Raw genomic sequence first — 26,542 nt, 5'->3', positions numbered from 1 at the left:
AGCAGAAAACAGAAACGTTCAGCAGCACCTGGATAACTTTCCTGGGGAGAGTCTGCATGTCTGACTCTCTGGTGCATCTTTCCTGTTCCAAGTGTTGGCAGAAAGAAGGGAAGGAGGAACCTGAGTTTTGAGTGTGTCTTCATATAACTCAGTCAGTAAAAAGCCAAATCCTCACTAATCTAATAGCACTAAAGCCAAAAAATGACTAATCCAACTAAAAAGGTTTAATTTCCATGACATTAGTAGATAGGAAGTGATTCTCATTTCCAGATGCCCACTGGGGCCTGAATAACAAGGTCAATTACCTTCCTCTGCATTGTCTGAAATTCAGCTCTGTCCAGCTATGGCATGAAACACAAGAAAAATAAATAAATCTGCTATAATTTTGAAAACCGTACATTTAACAAACACTTGAAAAAATTCGTTAAATTCGTTCACATCATTTTAAGACAGGGTTCCTTTCTAGACACTTTCTAGAGTATTGCATGATGGCATTATTGCTATAACTGTTATAATGCTTACCATTCGTGAGTGTCGACTTCTCTGGTCCTGCCTCCTGAGGGAGTGAGGGGAGGGGAATGCGGGCATGGGCGGGGCCACCGAGATGGATATGGTGACCTGATTGCGCTCTCTGCTGGTTGAACGCTGACACTGCTCTGTATCAAAGACAATCAACCGAAAAAAAAAGAAGGGTTAGTAATTACACCATAGGTTGAAATTGCAAAGTATGAACAAACATTTTAGGGTCAATAATTATAAAAATCCATTTATTCGCAGTACCATCCAGTATTTGTCGCGTAAGATTAATTATTTCTATTCTAATGAGTGACTGTCACACTATTTCTATCCTTATGCCTACCTTCTACCATTACGAATACACTTAGTTTGATTCTGGTCAGTTAGTCAAAAAAACTCCAGTGTCTTCAAATGAAATATCAATGTACATAACACATTAATCAGTTCTATCAGATTGCTGCATGTTCCTGAAAAGCAGAAGCTCCTAAGCTCAGCTGCATTGTTGTGAGACGTTTCTAACACCAGGGGGCAGCATGCGTCACAAAATACACACGCTACTTGTGCAATTTGTTATGCTGTAAACGTGCACAGAATACGAAGAACTACGACTAGGTTCTGTGTGAAGAGCTGTGTACATGTGTGTTTCACAAGCATTTACATGCTGATCGCCTATACATTTCATAGTATTTGACCCTTTAGTCTGTTAGGGTCAAACTAATCTGCCTTAAAGCTGTAAAGGTGGCCCACAATTAAAGGTACATGTAATTAGAATCTGTCAAATTTTTATCGGACTGTCAAATTCGGCTCATAATTCCTCTGTAGAGGTTTTCTCTTGATTACTTTACAGCCAGTTGGCTATCCAGTGCGCAGTGGTGCATGGGGTTAAAAACCACAGTTGTTAAGAAGCTTACCTCTGTGCAGTGCCCGTAGACTGAACTGGGCATGGTGGTGCAGCTCTTCCAAACATGGCAACCGTGTGCTGGGGTGAAACAGGTTGTGCTGCTGGTGCCATGGGGCCTGATAGTGCGAAGTTAACTTGCTTTCGATGTCCAGATTTGACACGGCTGCACAAACACATACAGAAGAAAAGAAAGAAACTCAAGATCAAGGTCTTCTTCACTGGCAAAAGGCTTATGGACACCTGCCCATAATCTCCTCACGCCCTTATGTAGGCCTTTCCCACAATTGTGTAGTTTGTGGTGTCACTAATAAGCAATCGGGTTCTGTTGATTCTGTTACCTCTTAAGCCTTCTTTCAGGATGTTATCCCTGACTAGTTTTTATGCCTTTGTAAGTTATTGATGTAAGTATTACACAAGTAAAACCGTATTAAAATAGACCACAAGGCTATCACTGGGCAAATAACTGACCATCCTCAGTAAAGTATTGGTAGTGTACCAGACATATGGCAAATCTTTAATCATTCAAACATTTTTTATGAGTTTTTAATCATTTCATAGACCATCTTCTCTCCAACCCTTTCCCCCTCTTTTTTTCTCTCCCCCTATAAAGTAGCATCTGCCCATCAGTATGCACCGTGCGGCTGTGCCCGTGAATAGCCCCGAGTCAGCCGTATCTAAGCAACCCTTCATATCTAATTTACAGTGAATTAGCAGATCCTTATCAGACCACAATTGCAAGCAATAACAGGAGATGTTTATTTTGCCCAACAAACACAGATAGAGAGTGTGTGTGTGTGTGTGAGAAAGAGAATGAGAGCGAAAGAGAGAGACAAAGTATGAGTCTCCTCCCTTTCCTCCTTCTTGCATAATGCTTCGAGGTGTCTTTTCATCAAAAAAGAAATTATACGATGTATAAACGTCGAATTGTTTTGTAAACCTTTTCTAATCTATGAGAAAATCAATTGAACTACATTTGTTGACTTGCAGTTGTACCTTTATATGTAATCTTTAGCCTGATCGTTGTGGTGGTAAATTCGGAATATATTCCAAGGCACTGCATGAACAGGATTCTAGATCCCAACATGGCACCATGCACACATATACCTAGGGTTTCAGAAGCCCCAGAAGCTCTGAGGTGACAACCTTCCTGTTACAACACAATATATAAGAAACTTGGGATCACATTACAACCACATTTTACATTCTCTCTCTCAGCCCTGATACTCAAGACATCCAACACTTTTTACATACTTAATTCAAGTGGTCTAGTGGTTATGATGCGGCGCTCTCAATGCTGCGGCCCGGGTTTGATCCCCGGTCAGGGAACCAACCCCAGCCATTAGGGTTGCACAAGCCTTAGTGCCGGTCCCAAGCCCGGATAAATGGGGAGGGTTGCGTTAGAAAGGGCATCCAGCATAAAAACGTACCAAATCAAACATGTGGATGGTCCGCTGTGGCGACCCCTAATGGGAGAAGCCAAAAATTTTTTTTTTTATTTAATTCTCATTGGCAAGTTAGTGATGTATCAAGTTCTGGAGGTGAAAGGTGGAGGGTGACCAGGTTAGATTTATTTCTGGACAGCTACAGTGCTACTCCCTTTCAACAATAAATCCAGGACGAACATGAAGCCTATAACCGAACATACTTGGTAAGTGTTGTGGTTGTAAGTCGTAATCTGTAATGTAGCTACAGTTCAGTTCCATTGTCTGATTTCTACACTTAAATACCGCAACTAATGAACCATATATTAAATCGGAATAAGATTTTTGGTCAATCCGAAGTCTGAAACGTCAACGGTGAGGAATGGAACAATTTCTTAGGTCTGTCTCCATGCAACTGGTGCTATTCTGACCATGTTTGTCACCACCTCTGTGATATTTTATGATGAACAGCAAGAACAAAGAGCAAACATGAAATTCTCCATGATGACATGCACCTCTCCTAATGAACAAACAGCACGATTTCACTGCCACATCCACCCTACTCGCGAGATTTGGCTCCTGCGGATGTTGCCCCTTTTCCTTAAGATGAAGATCCAGCGGCTTCCAGGGCACATTCCAAAATTGGCAGGAACGATAGGAGCGTTGTATTGCTGTGCAAGGGGACTATTTTGAAGTTGATAGTGTGTAAACGTAGATAAATAAAGTACTTTCTTGTAAACAGAGCGAGTCTCAAAAACTTTTTGATACCACCTCGTATAATATAAAGTATTTTATTTTCAAGTTTTACTTCAAAAATTTTCATCAGTTTTATCTCTGTACCCATGTTTATTGCAGAGAGGTGTTCATTGTTTGCCCAGCAGGGGGCTCACTTTATCTCATCACTCTTCACAGCAGCAGCAAAACTCTAAAACATGATTCTCTACATACAGAAATGCAACAGTGCCCTGATTAATCACATAACCAACTTTAAACAAAAACTCACGTTTGTTTATGCTCAAATTGAAAGTGTCTAATGAAAGTCTGTTACATTAATATTCTATAAGAATGGGTTCAATGATAAGACAGTATATTTCTCGCCAAACATTCTCATTTCTTTGAATCCGCTCAACATACTCGTCTCCTTTGTCATTTGTAAAAACATTTCATTTACTACCTGAGGTTATACATTTTCTTTACTTCGAGACTCCATTGTATACCTTATGATCTTCATTTTCTCTTCACACACACACACTCACTAGCCGTGTTGCTTAATGAGCAAATCAGATCTGATGGTGCAGTGTTTTATAGTGCACACTCTATTACTCAGCATCATCCCCAGCGCTGGGGTTCTGCTTTGCATCATCATAAAACGGCGTTGCGGAGCAATGATGTGACCTCTACTGAGCGCCACTCTGAATGTGGATGACTCCGAAACGAATCAAAAGGTGACATTTAGCAAGGGGGGCAAAGTAGGAGTTGTTTGAATAACTGTCAATCACTATGTACAAGCAAACACCAGAAGAGGAGCACTCATTAAAACACAATACTTTTAGCCAATTAATATCACAGCACATGTATATATTAAGTGTAATTCTGAACAAGTGTTAGTCTTAAATCCAATGCAGAATGGCAGTAAAGAATAAATCTCAGGCCTTTCTCTTTCTGCTTAAGCCTATATTGAATGCAATGAATAAGGCACCCTACCTGCAGTGTCCTCCCCCCATCCTGCATGCTGACTCTTTCTCTTTACCGTCCTCTTACTCCCCTGGGTGTCCACAAGAGGTGTCTTTCTTTGCGTGTTGCCCATTCCTTCCAAGGGCCGGGTAATGTCCAGAACGCTAGCACCGTCCAAATGGATAGAGGAGAGCTCCGCACCTGCTCCTATTGCTTCTTTTCTGTCTGCCCCACTCTCTCTCGTTTCCCCCTCCCTCTTTCTTCCCTCTTTTGCTCTTTTTCTTTCCCTCACTCCCTCTCCCTAGCAGGTGCATGGTCAGCACTATGAGTGAGAAACCGATTCTCTGACAATGCCAAAATACGCACACAACAATGACGACTCTCAAGAAATTAGCCACATCCCAAATATAGAAGACACCCTTGTTGGTACTGTATATCCGCTCCAGTTCCATCAGAAACAAGTTTTTTGACTTTGCGGAGTTTTGCATGTTCTTCCCATGTCCCACCGCCCAAAAACACATCAGCTAGATGCTCCTAAGTGTGAACAGATGTTTGATTGTTAAACTTGGTTCCATTTCTCAGGTCTATTCCTGTCTCAAACCCTCTGTTGGCCCCAGGCTCATCTCCCTCCCCCCATCCTGTCCATGTTCTACAGAGGGACCATTGAGAGCATCCTGAGCAGATGCATCACTGCCTGGTTTGGGAACTGCACCGTCTCGGACCGCAAGACCCTACAGAGGATAGTGAGGACAGCTGAGAAGATTATCGGAATCTCTCTCCCCTCTATCATGGACATCTACACTACACGCTGCATCCGCAAAGCACACAGCATTGTGGACGATCACACACACCCGTCACACACACTTTTCACACTCCTACCATCAGGGAAACGGTTCCGAAGCATTCGGGCCGCCACATCCAGACTGTGCAACAGTTTTTTCCCGCAAGCCATCAGGCTCCTCAACAAAGAACTGAACTGAACTCTCTCTCACACACACACACACACACACACTTACACACAACTGTGTGACTGATCCGCACAAACCGGACTCAACACCCATCATACACTTCGTTTTCAATACCAATCACATTTTTCACGATCGCAAAATGTTTACATGCCGTCTGTTGCTGATTCCGGGACTTGTTATTTTGCACAATATTCTGTCCAAATCCTTTGGTCACTGTTCACTTTATTTTTGATTGCTGCTACTGCTGAATTGCACAAATTCTGTTTACATTTTTCTGTTCACACTGCACCTCATTCTGTTACGACAGGTTTTACTGGCGGAGCTATTTCTATTTTTAATTTTATATTTTGTGTATTGTGTATTGTCCTGCACTGTCCTGTGTTGTCTTGCACTGTCTTGTGTTGTCTTTTGCACTGTTTGCACCAGCTGCACACATGCACTTTATGTGGCGAGGATCTTAGTTCTCGGCCCTGTGTTCTTCTGTTCTGTACTGTTTGTTTTATGTTGTTCTATGTAGCACCTGGGTTCAGGAGGAACGTTGTTTCATTTCACTGTGTACTGCATCAGCTATATATGGTTGAAATGACAATAAAAGCTTCTTGACTTCTTGACTTGAAGGCTCTGGAACCACCATGACCAACCAGGATAAAGCAAAACGAATGTAGAGCATTTGTTTCTTAAAATATTCCCTATGAATGTATTCAATTTGAATGCTTCTTAAATGTATCCCATTTAAAAATTTCCATATTCCAACAGCTTTGGTCAGATATAGTGGACCTAAAGAAGAGGAACACTGGGCATGAGTCAGTGAGTCAGTACACTCTGGATGGGACTTTTGGGGACTATGGTTGGGACTATGCACAGATTCATATTCCTACATCTTTTTTTTGGGTGACCTAAAGGAAACCCACACTGACATTCTCAAATTGCGGTCCTTGGAGCTGCACAGGCATGAAATAAAATCTAGATTTTCTCATATCCCTGGTCTTTCAATCGCTAGCTATTCAGATGAACAACTTTTGCTAAACTCCCTTATCCAAAAACACATTGCGTTATGCTGGGATTTAAACCCATGACCTTCAGATTGGAAATGGAGGTGCGAGTCAGTTAGTTTGCTTCTTAGTGTAGACATATTCAAGTGTCAATGACATTTTTCCCTTTTCCCCATTTATTAAATATGGCATGGCCAACTCAAAGGCCACTATGGGTCAGCTTTTGCCCTAGTTGGGCAACTGGGACAATAAATCTTTACACAACAATGTAAACACTTTTACACTACACTAAGTCAAAAGTTACTTTTTTTGCCATTAACCATAAAACATTTAAACATCAATTTCTAGTCAAATATAACAGGCAAAGTTAATAGATATTACACAATCAAAGTGTGTATGAGGAAAATATTGAATGAAGGAATATTTAATGTCGAACAGGTTTCTTTTTGAGACCGGTTTCTCTCAAGGTTTCTTACTCATCGCCTCAGAGCCTCGCTAGTCAAGTCAAGTTTATTTCTATTGCGCTTTTCACAACAGACATTGTCTCAAAGCAGCTTTACAGAATTTTAAAAGTTAAGGTGAATAGTGTGCATTAATCACTGATGACTGTGGCAAGGAAAAACTCCCTTAGATGACATGAGGAAGAAACCTTGAGAGGAACCAGACTCAAAAGTGGAACCCATACTCATCTGGGTGACATCAAGAGTGTGATCATAAATCTTCAAACAAAATACAGAACACTGGAGAGATAGAACTAACATGAGCACTGGAATGTAAGTATCACCCCTGGTTTCCTCATTGGGGATAAAACTGGTAAAGATATATGAATGAGTGACAAATTTATATAATAGGTATTTGTTGCCTAATGGAACCTCACTTGAAGGATGCTCATCGAATTGCTGCCAAGTAGGTAATGTAACATGGTGGCATCAAAATTGGGGTTGAATCTTAACCCCATACTAACAAGTAACTCTTGAAAAAAGTTAGGATAATGTCCAAAAGGATTACATACCTATTAAAAGCACTGTGGTTGAGACGTCAGTAAATGAAGCAAACTTTAACAAAGCACAATGGCAATACATAAAAAGGGTACGAGTTTCAATATCCAGGGATTATGGCCAAACATGGTTTTAATATAGAATAGAAAATAGAAACTCAAAGCATGATTTGCAAAGCCATTTGACTTAAAGCAAACTCTTAAAATAAAGAGGACCGTGGTGGACATTTGACTCAAGACAAGTTAGCGCTACTGTGATCACATCGAGGCATGAACACTGAGCCTGGTATTGCTCACACACACACACACACACACACACACACACACACACACACACACACACACACACACACACACACACACACACACACACACACACACACTATGGCACAAGCTGCGAGTGTGACCTAAAATGCACTTCCTCTCTACTGCAACATTTGCATCCACACTTTGCCATTTTTAGTCATTTATAATGCAGTGTACATCAAATGTGAGAAAGGTTGTTAGACATTTAGATGTAGGACATCTCTCTCTCTCACACACAGATACACACACACACTGCTCATGGAAATAGCTCAGGGATTTAAAGTGACCTATAAACCTCCAAATTCCTATAATAGGCAGCAATTCCTACTTAGGTCAAGCTAGCCATTAGCCATGGATACTAAAATCCGAAGCTGCCATGACTTCTCTGGTGAACAAACCCAGTGTATCGGGGCACCAGTGTACTGTAATGTAGCGTGAGACGCAACAGTAATTTACAGCACAGCAGCAGGTCACAGAGACAGACGTAAACAGAGACGGACAGGCCGTGTAATGGACACGAAGCTGCTGCCTGAGAGATGTCCTCATTTTTATAATCATCAAGAATGATGCCATTCCAATAGTCAATGAGAACATTTAAAGTGACTTTTGAGTCAATATTATTAAACAATTTGCACATCGGGAAATCACAGACTGAAGATAGAATTGAATATTGTGAATAAAAGTGTTTTATGAGCCACACATTTAGTGAACTGTATTTCAAAATTTGTACCTGTGTATGAATGTGTTTGTATGTGTGTGTGTGAGAGAGAATGAATCCCTGCTGTCCTCATTTTTAATCCCTGTAAAGCCCTCATGCCGATGACCTTGGCACCGACGGCTCCTGAGGTAGGTGAATGTTTAGCACGTTTCAGGCTGCCAAACAGAGTCATACTTTTTACCCAGACAAATACAAGCCTGACCACTGTGACTGGCAGCTTGAGGCTCTACACGCAGTCCAATACATGCACATGTTCACGTGCTGGGGTCGTGCGTTACAGCCAAATTAGTCTCCATGAACCTGGTCAAGCTGATCAGAAATGAACTTAAAATGGAAAAATACTGGGTTCTTTTGCGTAAAAAGTTTTTAAAGTACAAACCTGGCAACCCAAAACGAACTGTAATTCACCTAACACTAAATGATTTGAGCAGCCGTGATGTAGCAAACGGACACAACTCTTACCCTTAGATGCGTGCATGCACATAGACCCCCCCAACACACACACACACACACACACACACACACACACACACACACACACACACACACACACACACACACACACACTGGAAGAGTTATACTGTGTTCACATTCACTCCATTTCATTTTCCCTCCCATCCTCCATCATGATCTCTCTATTTACTGTTTGTCTATTTTAGAAGGGTTTTTTTCACCTTCTCCATCCTCCTCTATCCTATGAAGCAACTTTGCTGCTGATATGATGGTCATTAAGATTGGAAATTAATTTCCTGGATATGCAGGGCAAACTATGATTGCACCTCCGGGCCACATTCCCATTTAGACCCACACATTCATTTGCAGCTTAATGACGACACATGCAAGTGTGTGTGTGTGTGTGTGTGTGTGTGTGTGTGTGTGTGTGTGTGTGTGTGTGAGGAAGGAAGAGAAAGATGTCTGTTCCTTCATCCTTTGACCCGATTAATGTCCTGCCATGTTCAGTGGAGTTTTAAGGGCCACTCCTATGAACTCTGCTCTCCAGGGGGAGTGATGGGAAGTAAGAAAAAATCATTTTTTAGGTAAACAATAATTCTTTTATTCATTGGTCTGTCAAGGCACAAACATTTTTTCTTTTCCAGACTTATAATGGGTTGAAACACGCCCTCTTGTGGTAGCAAGTGGACCTGAAGCTCACGTTATAGATACAGGACAAGTTAGAAAATGCCAAATGCTGTGAAATTGAACAATCCTACAGCTATGCAGTTCATCCCCAACTTACGATGGAGATGTGTTCCGATGAGCCCATCGTAACTGGAAAATATCAGCAGTCGAGACATGGCCTAGCCCACCCAGGAGGCTTGATGAGAATGGTGATAAGTATGGGGTAGTATTTAGCAAGATTAACATAATTTAGCAAAACGGAGCAATTTACAGTACCGCACCGTATAAACTGTACCGTATAAACTTCTCATATATGTCCAATCCTTTGTATTAAGTTTTGTATGTCATTTGCCAGTTGATCAAAGCATTTTACTGCATGTCATAATGTGTATTATTGTATATGGGAGAAAAAAAAATTCGAATCGGAATTCATTTCTCCTTCCTAGCCCACTCCTTCCGGATCATCAGCTGCTGTAAACCATGTGAGAATTGCATTAAGACATTTCGAAAGCCGGAATCTTTCCCCTTCAACAGGTAATTAATGCGAAAACTCGATCAAAGAGTAACACGAGAAAAGTGCACTCAACACGTAAGGTTTCAGGTCATGGTATAACATAAGTGCCGAGGTCAGCGGATGGCCAGGCTGCATTACTTTGCAACATTACTTTGAAATACTCCAGATAAATAAATCAATTCCCTGAAAGAGACAGATATGAGGACGAGGACGTCCTACAGGATACAGAGGTCTCAGTGGAATGTGATAAGTAAACAATGTACGCCATTTCGCTCCCTCGTTCGTGCGCAGCCGTTCATCCGGTTAACTGTCCTGAACTTTACTATAAAAAAAAAAACCCACCCAAACAATTCGGATAAGAGCTCTGTCATCCCACTGCATGTGGAAAAGGACTCTTAGAAAGAACACAGTCGTCTTGATCAGCACGTTTATGGTCCTCTGTAGGTCATTTAGGCCCCATTTGTGGTGCTCGATCTCTCACACACCTCATAAACCTTTACACACACTCACGTCCAGACATCACCGGGGCTAGGGTGGACCATCACTCTGCGGAGCATGTGTGCAAATTTTTGGGAACCAGGCGAAAGGCAGAGCTTAAAACAAGCTTTAATCCACCACAACGACCTCTTTAGTCACACCTGGACCATTCGAAGTTAACTACCCGGTGTATGACCTTCGACCTACTAATGTACCCGATCTCCTTGAGGAGCCTCCAGGGGTTTATTGTAAACGGGACGCCATTCAAAAAGAAAGTCTGTAAATAAACTTGATCGAAGGTGATGTATGGACCCTGTCAGAGAAAATGACCACACAAACACACACAATTAACGATCATCCATCCAAAGTGCCTGAATTAGCCGTTACCATGGAAACAATAACGTATTAGCATGAGCACGATATACATTTGTGATTTCCCTTTCAGATATCAATATTGTTCAAGGTGCTGCTATAGAAATCTGATCCACACTCTCTCGCCAATAAGATTTTACCATCTAATACTCCGTCTACGGGCATCCATTATAATTTTGTACACGTTTTTTGGCCACTAGCTTTGGAATTGCAAAGGTTGCAGTGTTTCTAAATCACTTCACTCCAAACGGGGAAACAGATGAACCTTCGAACGACGAGAAAAGACACAGATGTGAGATGTGCATCTTCAAAAGTCAAAAAGATATAAAGTGTGTTTATTGATGAGTTATGGAAAAGTGAGGACCTTTGACTGGGCGTTTCCAATAGCATTCAAAAAAGTGGGCGGTTCTTTTATACATTTGGAGAAGAAAATCACAAGATTGTAACAAAAGGCTAAAAGAAAACAACTTGATGAGAAAACAGAGCATATCCAGAAGAAAATAAATAAATAAATAAATAAATAAATTAAATCAGTGTAAAACACATAGTATATACAGCATACTTGCACATTTCCAAACAAATCACCCTCATATATCTTATTTTGAGGTTTACTCTAGATTTTATTAAGTTATAGATTTTATTTTGTAGATTTGACATTAAGGGCGCTTCGATTGTTCGGTCTCTATAAAGGAAGATCCAGGAGGGCCCATCGGATGACGAGCAACTTGCGAAACAAGTTTTATACGCGCCGCTAAAAATAGCTTGACCGGTCTGACAATTCTACAAGGTTTGTGAAAAAGACAATACATTAGCATTCTGCAACGTGTGTACCAAGGTAGCAGCTAAAACATTGCCAACCTTATTAGACATTTAAAGTTTAGCCACGGCCCTCTAGTGGGGAATAAAGACATGACAGGTGGGGCGCAATGAACGGCAGGATTTTTATATACATATTTATTTTGTGTTCTTCGTTAATCTTTATTTATGATTTTCCCTATTTATGTGTGTAAATGCATAATTACCCATAATGCATTGTGGCGAAGCTTTACCCGCATTAGACAGAACTTTTAGCTCAACACCTATTACACAAAACATAACTATTACTCCTACGTTTTATGCTACATGTTGTCGAGTTAAGTTGCTCTGCCAGTCTCAGTAGATTTAAGAGATTTCAGGAGGCGAGTACACACACACACTTAGAGCGAATCATGTGTGTGAGCACGAGCATGCCACTGCAGCGGGGTGGGGTGCAGCCACATCGTGCAGCAGCACTGCGGAACCCATGGGGTGAATAGAAATCTTCCCTTCGTGTGTGTGTGTGTGTGTTTGTGTGTGTGTGTGTGTGTGTGTGTGTGTGTGTGTGTGTGTGTGTGCGAGATTGAGAGAGAGAGAGAGATAAAGAGACATGGAGAGAGAAGGAATGGATATTTAAAGACGGAAAGGCATAGATGCGTTTTGTGTGTGTGTGTGTGTGTGTGTGTGTGTGTGTGTGTGTGTGTGTGTGTGTATACATGAAAAAAAGAGAAGAGAGAGAAATTAAGACTGATGGGTATGTCTGTGTTAGTGTGCTCGCATCACACACACACACACACACACACACACACACACACACACACACACACACACACACACACACACACAGGCTCCTATTCTTCACTATCTGAACTGCCCATTATCACAAATGTAAACGTTAACACTGCATCACCAGAGCAACTCTGTGTGTGTGTGTGTGTGTGTGTGTGTGTGTGTGTGTGTGTGTGTGTGTGTGTGTGTGTGTGTGTGTGACATTTCGCATAAGGCTTGTTGGCTAATGGTACAAGAAAGCCATCACCCATGTTATTTTTAACTCTCAGTTTCCATGGTAACCAGCACATATGTTGTGAGCAGTGTGCCCTGCTGTGTGTGTGTGTGTGTGTGTGTGTGTGTGTGTGTGTGTGTGTGTGTGTGTGTGTGTGTGTGTGTGGATGCAGCAGATCATCCTCCTTCATTTAGTGTTGATGTTACTCACAGTATGACGTGTGTGTTGCATTGTGTGTGTGTGTGTGTGCATTTTGCTGACGTCAGACTCGAAGTAACTCACACATCACCTTGACATCTCACTTCATTACATCTCACCCGAGAAGGAATTAGGTCCAGAAACAGCACACGAGGAGGAGGATGACAGACAGACAGACAGACAGACAGACAGACAGACAGACAGACAGAGAGACATCGGACAGACAGACAGACAGACAGACAGACAAACAGACAGACAGACATCCAACCCCACCTCCCTCTCACTAATTGGAAGGTCAGGGGTTAAAACCCCAGCATCGCCTAGATGCCACTCTTGGGCCCTTGAGAAAGGCCCCTAACCCTCTGGGCTCCAGTATCATGGCTGACCCTGTGCTTTGACCCCAGCTTCCAAATCCCAGCTTCTGTAATGTATATGTGACAAATAAAGTCTATTCTAGTCTATAGGACCGACGTGACGTCTCCCATCCTGACGAAACGCCACACCCAGCTTGTTAATTTAACAAACGTGACTTTTCACCTTTTCACGAGGAAGTATATTGTAAACGTCGAAACGTCTTGTGAAATTATTAGCTCGGGATCTGCCACTGCACTTAGAAACCTGGTTTTTTTTGTTTTTTTTTAATAATTAATACCTGAGTTACTAAGCATTTATATTGACTCTGAGAAGAAGTGCACATTCCAGCTATTTATCCCCTCTTCCGATGTAAGGTTACTATGGCAACTGCTTAAAGATTAGGGTTTCAGGGTCCTTTTGCACTGAGACTTAGATTTTTTTATTTCGTAAAAAAAAAAGCTGATTCTTAAATATTTCCGGCACACAAGGAATCCGCCGAATTCATTCAAGTGTCCCCCCCCCCCCCCCCCCACCACCACCCACTACTGCTCTCATTCAATCAACAAACCCCAAATGGCAACTGGAGCAGAGAAAGTGGGAGACCGCAGCCAATAGCATTGCAGTGTGTGTGTTGGTGATGATGCGAGGCAGTTTTACCCCAGCAGCCAGAGCCTTGCTGCCTGAAAATCAGGTCACGAGCAAAGAGGAAACAACTCAACAAAGATCCCTTTTCTTATTGCTAATATTAGACATGAAACAAGATTTTAATTGGCTCAAGGAAATTCCACATGCTCACAAATATCGGAAAACCTGCTTGCTTAATCGGAGCTAAATCCAAGCAACCTATAAGATCTGCTGCATCATCAGGACCAGAGGTTTTAAGGTTAACTTAAGAGTAGCTTAAACTCAACCGATGGACTTGGGTTGCCAAGTTCAAGTATTTTGTGTGGTAGGGAATTATTCAACCACTCATTTCCCTTAATGAGGACACAAGAAAAACACAATCACGTGCATTTCAAAAGCCATGAACAGACTCTCTTCAGGCAAAAACAACACCCATACATGTGGTATAATTAAGCGTAGGCTGTAGCTAATCACAAGTCATGCTGTGCTGATATGTTGTGAAGCAGAAGATAATTAGACGAAGAAAAAAAAAAAAAAACGCGCACACAGACATCGAACATAAGTTGCGTCAAAACAAGGCTGTCCAGTGGTTCAGTGATGGATATTTTTTAGTATCGACCCGAGGGACCTATATCCTGCTCCACACAGATTTACAACTGAATGGAATACTGCACATGGCACACCGAGTGTGTGTGTGTGTGTGTGTGTGTGTGTGTGTGTTTTCTACCATCCCAAACTCCCACTGCAGTGTATCCTGACCTATATTTCCTCACTGTCTGCCACGCTTGGACACTTCACTGCATCTCGTGAGCCTGAATAGTGCTAACATGCTATATATATATATATATATATATATATCACTACGTCCTTTTCTTTACTCGGATATAAAAAAAACTCCACAGGAAAAAAACTAATTCGGGAAAAAAACTGCCATGGTGCACACATCCGGCAATTAAAACCGTCCGTGCGGAAACAGTTCCATGTGGTGTCCTGATGATTCACGTAGTTGAAACATTTACAAGAATATTTTGTCTTCATGCTCTGTGTTGCGTAAAGTTTCACTAAAAATAAACATAGATCTGCATGAAGCATCCATATTCATCCATGACCATGTTGTTAATTTAAGGTACATTTACATCTAAGTTGTAATCCCAAGTTAACTCATGACAATCGTGTGATTAATACATTCAATATTTGAATCGACTGACATATGAGATATGATATACCTATATAGGGACAAAAATATGTGCTTTTTATGATCATCCCATTCCACATTTAGTCCACATTTGCTTTTAGAATTAACCTCAATGTTTCTGAGAAGATGTTCAGCTAGAATTCGGAGTTTGCTTGTGATCATTTCTGCTCATTCATCCACAAAGGCATTAGGAAAGTCAGGCTGAGTTCAAAGCTCTATAACATGCCACTCAAGATTTTCTACTTTTAACCATATCTTGGAGCTGGTTTTATACACAGGGACATAGTCATGCTGTCGGGTCTCCTAGTTCAAGTAAATGTTCAATGGAATAATACTTAATTAAAAGACATTTATACAATACATATACATGTATGCAATTGTGTGCCTCCAACTGTGTGGTAACAGTTTGGGGAAGCACACTTGGAAAAGTCAAGCGTCCCAATACTTTTGCCTGAATTATAAAACGTACGTAGTGTACCTTGTTTCTTGGATGTTCGAAATATTAAAAACCTTTAAAAGGACACGTTGCTCTTTCCCTTTTCTGCATGGAGTTTTTTCCGAGCCTGATATTTGTTCATGAAAAAAGGGTAAGGAAGACCAGAAGGATTGTGATGACTAAACGACTGCGGAGGAGGATTCGTGAGACATTTCTTGTATTTCTGACTTAAACAACCGTATGTGGTTCTTAGAAACTGTTACCACAGTTGGAGACACACAATATTTAATCAAAATAGATACACAGTATCGAATGTAGGTTGCATTCGAATAAATTTTTCCCTTCACTTGAATTAGGAGTCCCAAACTTGTTCCACTATGACAATAGCCCCTGTGCACAAAACCAACTCCAGGAAGATATAATGGGATGAATTAGAACGCTGACTGCACCCCAGGCCTTCTTATCCTTCAGACTTTTTGTAGCTGAGTCAGCACAAATCTCCACAAGCACACTCCAGAATCTGGTGGAACAATTTCAGACAATACAGTGGAGATTATATAATAGCAAATGGGGACTAAATGTGGAACCCTTTGGGAAGGTGTTGACAAACGTCTGTCCATAATGTGCATACACACGTTTGCATTAAATATGAAAAAATTTCTAACCATATGCAGTTGTGTATTTTTGCATTAGGAAATTGAAGTTGTTACATTACACAAGTCACTTAAGTTGAATTAGAGCTATTTTTAATTATTTTTATGTTTAAAGATTGATCGTATTCACGATACAAGATAAATAACAAGTCAATTAAGCACTGACACTCAACTGTCCAACATATTTTCCCAATCTAGTAATTCAGTAGTTACATTGGTTTCTTCATAGTTTCTTTTGGCACCTTTTCTAAACAGATGGGAGTAAAAAATGAGCAGCTATGACTCGAATGAATCGCAGCAACTTCTTTTTTGTGGATGCCAAGTGCCTAATTTACCTGAGCCCTAAGTTCTTAGAATCGACTAAAGACTATTCACATGATGTCTCTCACACTAAGGGTGTTTCTGGCATAAAAGAATGAGATAAATCATTACCATGTAGACGACTTAACACTTATGAAGGCTGACTCAATGCTTTAATAAAAAAAATAATAAAAAAAATAAAAAAAGTTGACAACAACTACACCACAAACACACACAAAAAAAAAAAAAACTCACAGCAGGTTTGTGCAAGAATTATGTTTAATCATCGATGTGATAAACGGTTCCGGCTGGAGATTTTGGAAGGTTTTCCACTTGCAACAATCTGCCAGGCCACCCTGCCGTCCGCCCTCATGTTCTCTTCGCCGCCTAATAAAAGATGTCTGATTGAACCAGGCCATCTCTCGCTATCTTTTTTTTTCTTTTGACTTGCAATTGATTTGAAAATGTCAAATATGTCATTTCAGGGTGAAGAAGTGATGAAGATACAATATTTATGTGATTGTGTGTGTGTGTGTGTGTGTGTGTGTGTGTGTGTGTGTGTGTGTGTGTGTGTATATGGGCTGTCAAAATAGATGCGTTTAATGAAGTGCGCATTTCTGTTTGACCATTTTTTTATACAGAAAAGTAAATAAATATAAAAGAGGCTAAACATATTTATTTACGACGTCAACAAACATTCACAGGAAGTATTAATTTCATTTTACGTTTTTTTTAGTTTCAACACGGGTTGACACATGATGATGTGATTCAATATTTACAATTTATTTGATTTGATATATTTTCATATACTTTTTTATATATTTTATACACACACACTATACGCACTATATATATATATATATATATATATATATATATATATATATATATATATATATATATATATATATATATATATATATATATATATATATATATATATATATATATATACACGGGGGAGTGGTGGCTCCAGCGGTTAAGGCGCTGGGTTGCCGATCGGAAGGTCGGGGGTTCAAGCCCCGGTATCGCCAAGCTGCCACTCTTGGGCCCTTGAGCAAGGCCCTTAACCCTCTATGCTCCGGGGGTCCCTTACGAGGGAAATATCAAGGTCCGTGACATCGGAATGACGTGGGGCCGCCTTCCCGTGGGCTCACCACCTGCAGGAGGGACCGTAAGGGACGGTGCTGTGAGGATTGGGCAGCAGTCGAAGGCGGGGGCCTGCTTAGACTGCTGCCCCCGCGACCCGAATTATGGATAAGCAGGAGAAAATGAATGAATGAATATATATATATATATATATATATATATAAAACTCATTCAAGTGAATTATAAATTAACCTCACTTGTTTAAAAATAAGTCCCAGGTAAGATCGATATTTTATAGTGATAATCGATCTTCTCGAAACAGCACCATCGAAAGTACTGATATATTCGATATCTCTAACACAAAGTATTGTGCTCACGCGACTTATGTTTTGTATAAAGTTAGGGCTAGGTGTGCATTACACGATTTTCTGGGGTATGACGCAAAAGCTGGAAAACCAGGCAGAACATCGTAGCCATTTTTCATGGGGTGCATAAAAATTGTGCCACTTGCACCTAGCTGTGGATTGTCCCACTTCTACCATAGCCATTTGTCGGCACTGAAAAGTTAATCTCACTGATGATTACTTTTCTTTAAAAAAACCCCAGACATTTAGTTCTGTAACCCTGACTGTATGTTATCATAATTAAAGTTAAACCAGAATCAAGTGTTTAGGCAGACCATGTTATATATTGTGCGACTTTGCCCCTCATACTACACCCCATATCCCCACCCCCGATTATACGGAGCATGAGGAATGAACAGCAGGCATTTAAAGACCGGTCCAGTCCAGACACCATTTGGATCCGGGACGTAACTTCTATCCGACTCTCCATCATATCAGCTCCCTCTCTCGGTCTGCCGTGGGCAACAAACCACAGCTCAGAGCCTATGAGGTTTTTCTGGGGTACCACATCAGTGGTATGTTATTGGATGACTAGGTGCATTGTATTCAAAACAAACCATCCGCCCTACAACCATTTTTCATTAGTGTCGAAAAGGAGCAGCCAGATGAATGGTCTGGGAATTGTGGAGTCCATAACGTGGAAAACGTTCAGTATTTTCTCTCTCTCCCTCTTTTTTTTTTTTACCATCGAGATGTACAGCCACTTGTGTTATGCAAAATCTCTAACATAATAAAAGCATGCACTTGTAATTATGCAAATCGGTACCCGAGATATGCAAACAAGCTGGTTCAATATCCCAGCGTTTTTTCATTTAAGATATATTAGTGTAGGGCAAACAGTCCTACATAACCTGACTATTTAGGCAGAATCTACAGTAAATCATGGTATAGAAGCCTTGTTTGATTTAGGATTCATATCTGGTGAATTCTCTAATCCGATTGGTCAGAAAGTGTAGGTTTATGCGACTTTTTCATTTCTAAGAATTTCTATATCAACAATTTACACAGGGAATTTCCCCAGGATATTAAATAGACAAAAAAAAACCTTGTTGTCTAAAAAAGCATTGGTTTGGTGAAACATTTGTAAAAATATTGAAAGATTTGCTTGTATGCCACCAGGAGAAGAAGTGATTTCTTGTTCTTTTTTAGTGGTTTGCTTTCTGTTCTGCTTTACAGCACAAAACCCAAACCACAGCCATAAATTCTGTGGGAAAAAGTGCTGGATGTACAGTGTGGTTAGCTTAAGTTTAATGCTTGACAGCGTAGACAAAATGCATAGTAGACAAACGAGATTTTTTTTTGTTGCACAAAATCTGACTGCTGCACAGGTCTGAGGAAAGCTACTGGGAAGGTAACACCAAGAAGTCCCAAATCTTTATATAAAACAATTTAAAAAATATACATTGCAGCTGGATTGGATTCCCGGATTCCCAGTATTATACACTTAAAAATACACTATATGGATAGATTTGGACAAATATGACCATAAGTTCTTATGGGACATCTGTTCCGCTAGATTTTGGGATGTTCTTGTGGGGATTTGAGCTCGTTCAACTACAAAGGTGTTAGTGGAGTCAAGTGAGGTAAAGAGTCAGCGTTCTAACTCAATAAGTTCAATAGGGTTGAGGTCAGAGCCCTTTAGCAGGAGATCTTTGTATAGTTTTCCAAACAATGTAAACTATATCTTCATGGAAATGGCTTTGTGCACAGGTGCATTGTCATACTGGAACAGGTTTGATCTCCTAGTGCAAGTAAAGGGAATATTTCATGCTACTGTATCCAAAGGCATTCTATACAGTGGTACCTTGACCTACGAGTGCATTAATGTACGAGTTTTCCGAGGTACGAGCGGTCACTCGGACGATTTTTTGCTTTGTTACGCGAGCAAAAAATTGAGGTACGAGCTCGAGACGCCGCTGCTAGATGGCGAAGCAAAGCCAGAAAGCGAAGATTGTGACGAAAATTAGAATAAGCAAAGAAGAAAAAGTTAAAAATTAAAGTTTTAGGGATACGTAGTGTACAGTAGTTATAGAGAGAGTAGCAAAAAACGAGTCTACCCCCATCCCCCCCCCATTCACCACTGTATATTGTTATTACAATTGGTGAAGAACCCCACATGGCTGGAAAAGTCAGGTGTCTCAGTATTTTTGTCCATATATAATGTATTTAAAAGCAGTATGAGTATGAGGAGAACAGTTAGTTTAGCCATTAGTACTTTTTATAGAGTTGGAGTGATTAAGATATTGAATGAAGATATTGAATGAAACCCAGACGAATTCATTCTATTGAAACCTCGCTCACTTTATAGTGTAGCTAGTGCTAGATGGCTAGTTAGCTCACGTCAAATTGTACATTTTCATAAAAGATTCTTTAGACTAGCTTTCAGTATTTCCAGGAAAAAGTTGAAAGGTCCTTAAAAGTATCATCGTCCGCTGATGAGGACGGAAAAGGCTTCTTTGCGGTTACACTAAACAAACATACTTGTTTCTCGACCAATCAAATTAGTGGACTGATGCTAGAGATGTTAGAATATTTGTATTTTTTATATTTTTTTAATATATATATATATATATATATATATATATATATATATATATATATATATATATATATATATATATATATATATATATATATGGAAGGTAAATATTAGTGGATGAGTGGTATATATATATCTATGAATGCTGAATCCGTCCAAAAATGACAAGTGTGCCAAATAAAAATTATTATTATTTTTTTTAAATATTATTTATTCCTTAAATTATTATTATTTTTTTATTATAAAGCATTAAAACATGATGTTTCTCTGCATTATTTTTTACCCTTGGAAATCCTAAATTCTTAATTCTGCTTGGTCAGGAGGTGTAGATTTATTTTCTACTACAGCAGCTGCAAGACAAAAAAAAAGTTTGTGTGATGAATAAACAATTAATACATTTTTAATAGTTTTATAATAGTTTTAACAGATGCTTGTTTTTTTAAAAGGGACATTTACTTTTCATTGTCAAGAACTTCTACATCAACCTATTTTTGGTGTGTGTGTGTGTGTGTGTGTGTGTGTGTGTGTGTGTGTGTGTGTGTGTGTGTGTGTTTAGATCATTTTCCAAGGAACGTGTCCCAAGCCGGCAGGAGATTTTAAAGACCCCATGCAAGATTTCCTATTTAAAAAAGATCAGAACACGAGGTTAGCGAGGTTCCTGCTCTTTGAAAGTTAGCAAAAAGGTCAAAAGGTTAGCACGGCAGCCAACTAGCAGGACCTTTTTGACTGATTGCGTCTGATTGGCTTATTAGTGACGCTTATTATCATGCACATTCTGTGAAAAACCAAAGACCAGATGCTACTTGGGAGGCTCCTTGCATTGTGCAGTGTGTGTGTGTGTGTGTGTGTTTGTGTGTGTGTGTGTGTGTGAGAGTGTGTGTGTGTGTGTGTGTGTGTGTGTGTGTGTGTGTGTGTGTGTGTGTGTGTGTGTGTGTGTGTGTTAAAGTGTGCTTTCTCTCAAACCAGCTAACTCTTTTTTTCTTTTTTGTAATCACTCAGCCCTCAGCATTTGCAAAGATGTGAGACAGGTTTGCCATGTGTGGGGTCACTTCCCCACAAGTCCTAGCAAAGCAAAACAGTTTCACAAAGGGGGCCCAGCACAGCGCCACTGAATAGCACCCTCTGTGCAATGAAAAACAGCGAAGCCAGGTGTCAGATACACAAGGAATAAAAAGGGGAGTCATTGAAAAATCGAGGAAAAAAGAACTGCACTAACGTTAACAATACACAAAAATGTTTGTAAGCGTGACTGTCGCACGGAAAAGCGAACTTATAGTGAATTTCTATTGTTGGAACTTGAAGAAGTCACAAGATGAGGTAAACTCTCTTGCTACCATTCGGACAAAGATAAGCAGCAGACCTGCAGTAAGCCGTGAATAATTAGCTTGAACCACGGACCAATCCTGCACTTTGAAACGCAAAGGATGTAAACTGACCCACATCGTCATCTAATCTGGGGATTAGCGAGGTGAAGATCATCCCATGAGAACAGGTGTAGCATCGGGGTGTGCGCTAGGCAGAAGTGCTAGTGAAGCATAGCAAACTTTCCTCCAAACTGTGGAGCAGCAAATGAACAGGCTGCTGAGCAAATCGGTGGCCATATGTTACACACTTCCGGGAAGAGACTGTGTTTTTAAGAGCCTGACAATTTCCACATTTTTGCACATGCACAATATAGACAAAAGTTTTGCAGCCATATATGGTTCTTTTCCAAAATGTTACCACAAAGTTGGAGGGCTTGAAAATGTCCCTTCACGTGATCTAGGGGAACATGACAATGACCCTGTGCACAAGGCCAAATGATAAAACTGTAATGAATGGACATTAGCTGCCACCTAAATTTGGGATGGGTTCCCTTCTGAGACTGGTCCCTCTTAAGGTTTCTTCCTCATACCATCTCAGGGAGTTTTTCCTTTTCACTGTCGCCACTGGCTCACTCATTAGGGACAAACTTATAGGCAATAAACTTGTTCATTGTTAAAAGCGCTATACAAATAGAATCGAAATCAGTACGTCTTTCAGGGGTTGGAATGAAAGATCTTGAGCTGCCTGCAATAGAGCTCTGACCTTAATCAGGAAACGCTGCACCCGCACCTGCAGGCATTCTCAATACCTGAATTTACTTACGCCCTTGTAGCTGAACGAGCATCTTTGTAGAAGAGTGGAGGGTATTATAACAGGAAATGAGGACTAAATGTGGAATTGTATCTTATGGTCAGGTGTCCACAAAATATTGTCCATGTAGTGTATTTAGAGGATTATGTGGTTTGGGACCGAGCTGTCACTTTACATCGAATGTGATTTACTTGGCTTTTGGCAAGGACTTCACTCCCCACCCCACCCCACCAAAAAAAGGTAATATTCCCAATTTCCATTTTGTATTTTAGTACACACATTGCCAATGTCAGGTTGATCCGTTTAGCTGAAAGCTGTTTTCAAAGGCACCTTCAACTTCTGGTGGTGACTGAAAAAAAAAAGCAGAACTTCTTTAACATCCAGGGAAGGTAATACAAAAAGGTAGGCATGCGATAGGTGGTTGAAATCCAGCGCTTTGTTAAGAACCGTGCGCTACCACTTGCATGATTTCAGAGCTGGGTGGGTTGGGGGACCCCTTCGGAAATTACAAGGGGAGTTAATTGCCGTTCAGCACAGCTGTAATTATTCAACTGAGTAAAAATAGTCGCCTTCAATTACTTGATCATATGGTGGAGGTGCATTTGTTGATGTTGGACCAACGAGGCGTTCCTTTTTTTTTTTTTTTTTTTTTTTTTTTTAAGGAAGGATCGAAGTCACCAAACAAAATCAATAAATGCTAAAAAAATCTTTAGAAATCTGTATAGAACTGCAGTTTTAGATAATGAATCAACATCCAGTAATCCTGTGTTAAAATTATTAGCTTTTTTTGGGGGGGGGGGAAACTATGTTAGCCTACTAACTGTAGAACACTGAAAATGTTATATGTCTCTATGCTAATATTTATATGATTTGTATGTAAAGGAATGTATCATTACGGTGCTTTGTGACCAGCTCATTATGTCTTTCTCTCTCCATGGTCACATGATGGACTGCACGGTTAGAGCACGTTTCCTGCCATGTCCTCTGGAGCAACTGCACTCGCCTACGGGCCTGCAAGCGCAACCCTGTGCTGTCAGAGCGCCGCATGTCAGCGTGGGCATCAAACCACGCACAAGCGCACCGGCAAGCCAGGGATAAAGCTTGCGATATGAGCTCTGTGAATACCATATAGACCATTTGGATGTAGCTCATTCTCGTCAAAAATACTTTCTAAATACATCTATTAGAATAATCCTGAAACTATCTACTATGGTTTGGTTTTCCAAAAGGATATGTCGAGTTTGAAAGTCATCGATTTGTCCATTTTCAATTTGTGCCAAAAACAAATCTTACAAATTTGTAAGATAAAATGCTAACAAGAAACATCATCGTTAACCAAATTTGCGTGGTGTTTGGATATGACGGTTATATAAATAAAAAAAATTATAAATAAATAAAATAAACTCTAAAACCGATTCAGCTTTAACCTTGTTCAATGTAAAAAAAAAGGGATGCTCTAATGATTTAAGCCACTTTAATGTCTAAATGGCAACATGGAGGAACACTGCCAAACCCTGAAGGACACGAACAAGAGGGGAGAATTGGGGGGGTTGGAGGATTGGGCAGGAAAAGAAAGAAGATGAGTAGAGGATATTAGAAGAGGAGGTAAGACAGAGAAGAAGTGACTACACATTTTCAATTGTTTTTTTATTTTATTTTATAAAATGTATTACTTACAAGTTCATCTGAAGAAGTTGCTATTATAGAAATGAAGACCTACTGAGAATTTCAACTTTGGTTGTGCCATGATGTGCCAAGGCCACCTTTGTCTCCATTCATTAACAATAACCACTTTACCTTGGAAACACAGTTTAATCACACATAAGCATGCTAAAAACAGTGTATTTCACCAAGGTCTTCAGTGGTATCCTACCTGGATCAACTCACCACTTAATACCATAATTATGACACCATGGCTATAAAAACCATCAGTATCATACAATCCAGACAGGAGTCTCAAACTGCGAGAATAAATGGGATCACTGAAGCAAGAAACCCAATGAACAGCTGTACCGCATACATAATATCAAGCAGAAGCATCAATATTAACCTCAAAAAATGACCCCGGGATTTCGGTGCATTTCTTCTTTTTTAAAAGGGTTTAAAATGTGTTTTTTGTGCCAATTCTATAGGAAATGAAACACAAAAGTATAAATGAAAAAACTTAACATCTGTTTTAAACTGTTTTGGCTGACCTTTCCTCACGATGTCCAGCTTTACTTAAAAAGTCCATCTTGTAAATGTCCTTGTAAGTGTGTGTGACCAAAAAAAAAAATTCTCCTCGGTCAGCGTTATTGTATGCCTGCTAGATGGCCCATGGCTGAAATCTAATTGGATAGAAACTCCAACGGAAATGGACACTTGGCTGCGCAGCGTCTAGTCGAAAAGCTATGAAATAAAGAGAAAAGGCTATTGGGATTGAATATTGAATAAATGGACAAATTGATTAAAACATTAGTTCATAAGTTTATCATGCTCATATGTAGTTCCTCCACAAAATGTGGCCACAAAGTCTTCTAGCATTGCCATTTCCCTGGAAGCGAAGGGTCCAAACATGGTGTAGTGGATAAACTTAAGTGTCCCGCTCAGAACCCTGAACTTCAACTCCTTGGTGATCTCACAAATATTTTTGTTCTTGAATGAGCACAAATCACCTACGTGCCAAAATCTAGTATTTTTACACTGAAACAGAAATAAAACAATAAAACTAGATTAAAAGGTTGGTGTGCCAACAACAATGAATGCAATCAGTTCACAATGCTGTGGCGTAGGAACGGCCTCGTGATTTTTTCCAGCTATTCTAATTAAATAATTACCTGGAAGTCACGTATTAAGCATGATGATCCACGAATTATTAACTTGTCAATCAACTTACACAAGTCGTGGCTCACAAGGTACTTGGTTCTCGACCCTAAACTCTCAACGTACGGTACGGTATGTTCCCGATATAATACAGATTTACGTGACGGAAATTCCAGCTTGTATAATAAGTAGCAAAAATACTCAGACTGTGTGGAACTTTATGTCAAATCAACCCATGAGCACAAAACCAATGTGTTTGTTATTCAATAATTAAAATTAGACATTACCTTTTTTTCCCAAACCTTTTGACCAACTATTTTCCGTACAGCAATTTATATATTCCCTTCCTTTTTAAGCGAAGCACATGGGATACCTGGGGGCAGGGGGTAACCGAGTGGACAGATATACGATTCCCAGTATTAAAACATGAAAATGTCAAGGGACACAGTGGTAATGAAAAGAAACATGTGACCATATATGCACACTTTGACACAAATATTCTCCTAGTGTGTTTATCATCCACGTGTGCGCACACACACACACACACACACACACACACACACACACACACACACACACACACACACACACACACACACACACACACACTCATGATTTAATTATGACAATTCCCTCTGTTGCAGCTCATTCAGCCAAGTCTCTCTTCTCTGTTTTTTTCTCACTCTCATGCTGTGTGACAGAACCCACTCACATGTTTCCACAGCCAAACACACACACACACACACACACACACACACACACACACACACACACACAGAGAGAGAGAGAGAGAGATCCCGTCTGTTCCATTTGTGATAACAGGTTCTCCCTCAGTCATTAAAACACTGAAATACTAAGAGGATTCCTCTCTCTCTCTCTCTCTCTCTCTCTCTCTCTCTCTCTCTCTCTCTCTCTCTCTCTCTCTCTCTCTCGTTCTCTCTCTCTCTCTCCCTCTCTCTATTAGATAACTTTTACTGTTGTGCACCTCCAAAAAGCTTGAGGAGGAACCACACGTGGCTGGAAAAGTGAAGTGTCCAAATACCTTTGACATAATTTACCA

At 40.2% G+C, this 26,542-nt stretch overlaps 1 protein-coding gene across 5 annotated transcripts in view; it reads right to left on the bottom strand.

Annotated features, from left to right (window-relative positions):
* nhsb (Nance-Horan syndrome b (congenital cataracts and dental anomalies)) overlaps positions 1-26,542 on the bottom strand; it is a 48,764-nt gene that overhangs the window by 7,090 nt on the left and 15,132 nt on the right. For 3 of the 5 annotated variants that reach the window (XM_083550612.1, XM_083550614.1, XM_083550615.1), the window contains exons 2-4: positions 1,428-1,580; positions 523-656; positions 306-341 (exon numbers count right to left, since the gene is read on the bottom strand). In XM_083550612.1, coding sequence (XP_083406738.1) covers positions 306-341; positions 523-656; positions 1,428-1,580 — 323 coding nt within the window. Of the gene's footprint in view, positions 1-28; positions 83-305; positions 342-522; positions 657-1,427; positions 1,581-26,542 lie in introns of all 5 variants that reach the window. The other 2 variants (XM_083550611.1, XM_083550613.1) reach the window with 1 other exon arrangement.

Source organism: Silurus aristotelis, assembly GCF_946808225.1.
Source record: "Silurus aristotelis genome assembly, chromosome: 9".
NCBI lineage: Eukaryota > Metazoa > Chordata > Actinopteri > Siluriformes > Siluridae > Silurus > Silurus aristotelis.
This window is presented reverse-complemented; position numbering and strand designations above follow the sequence as displayed.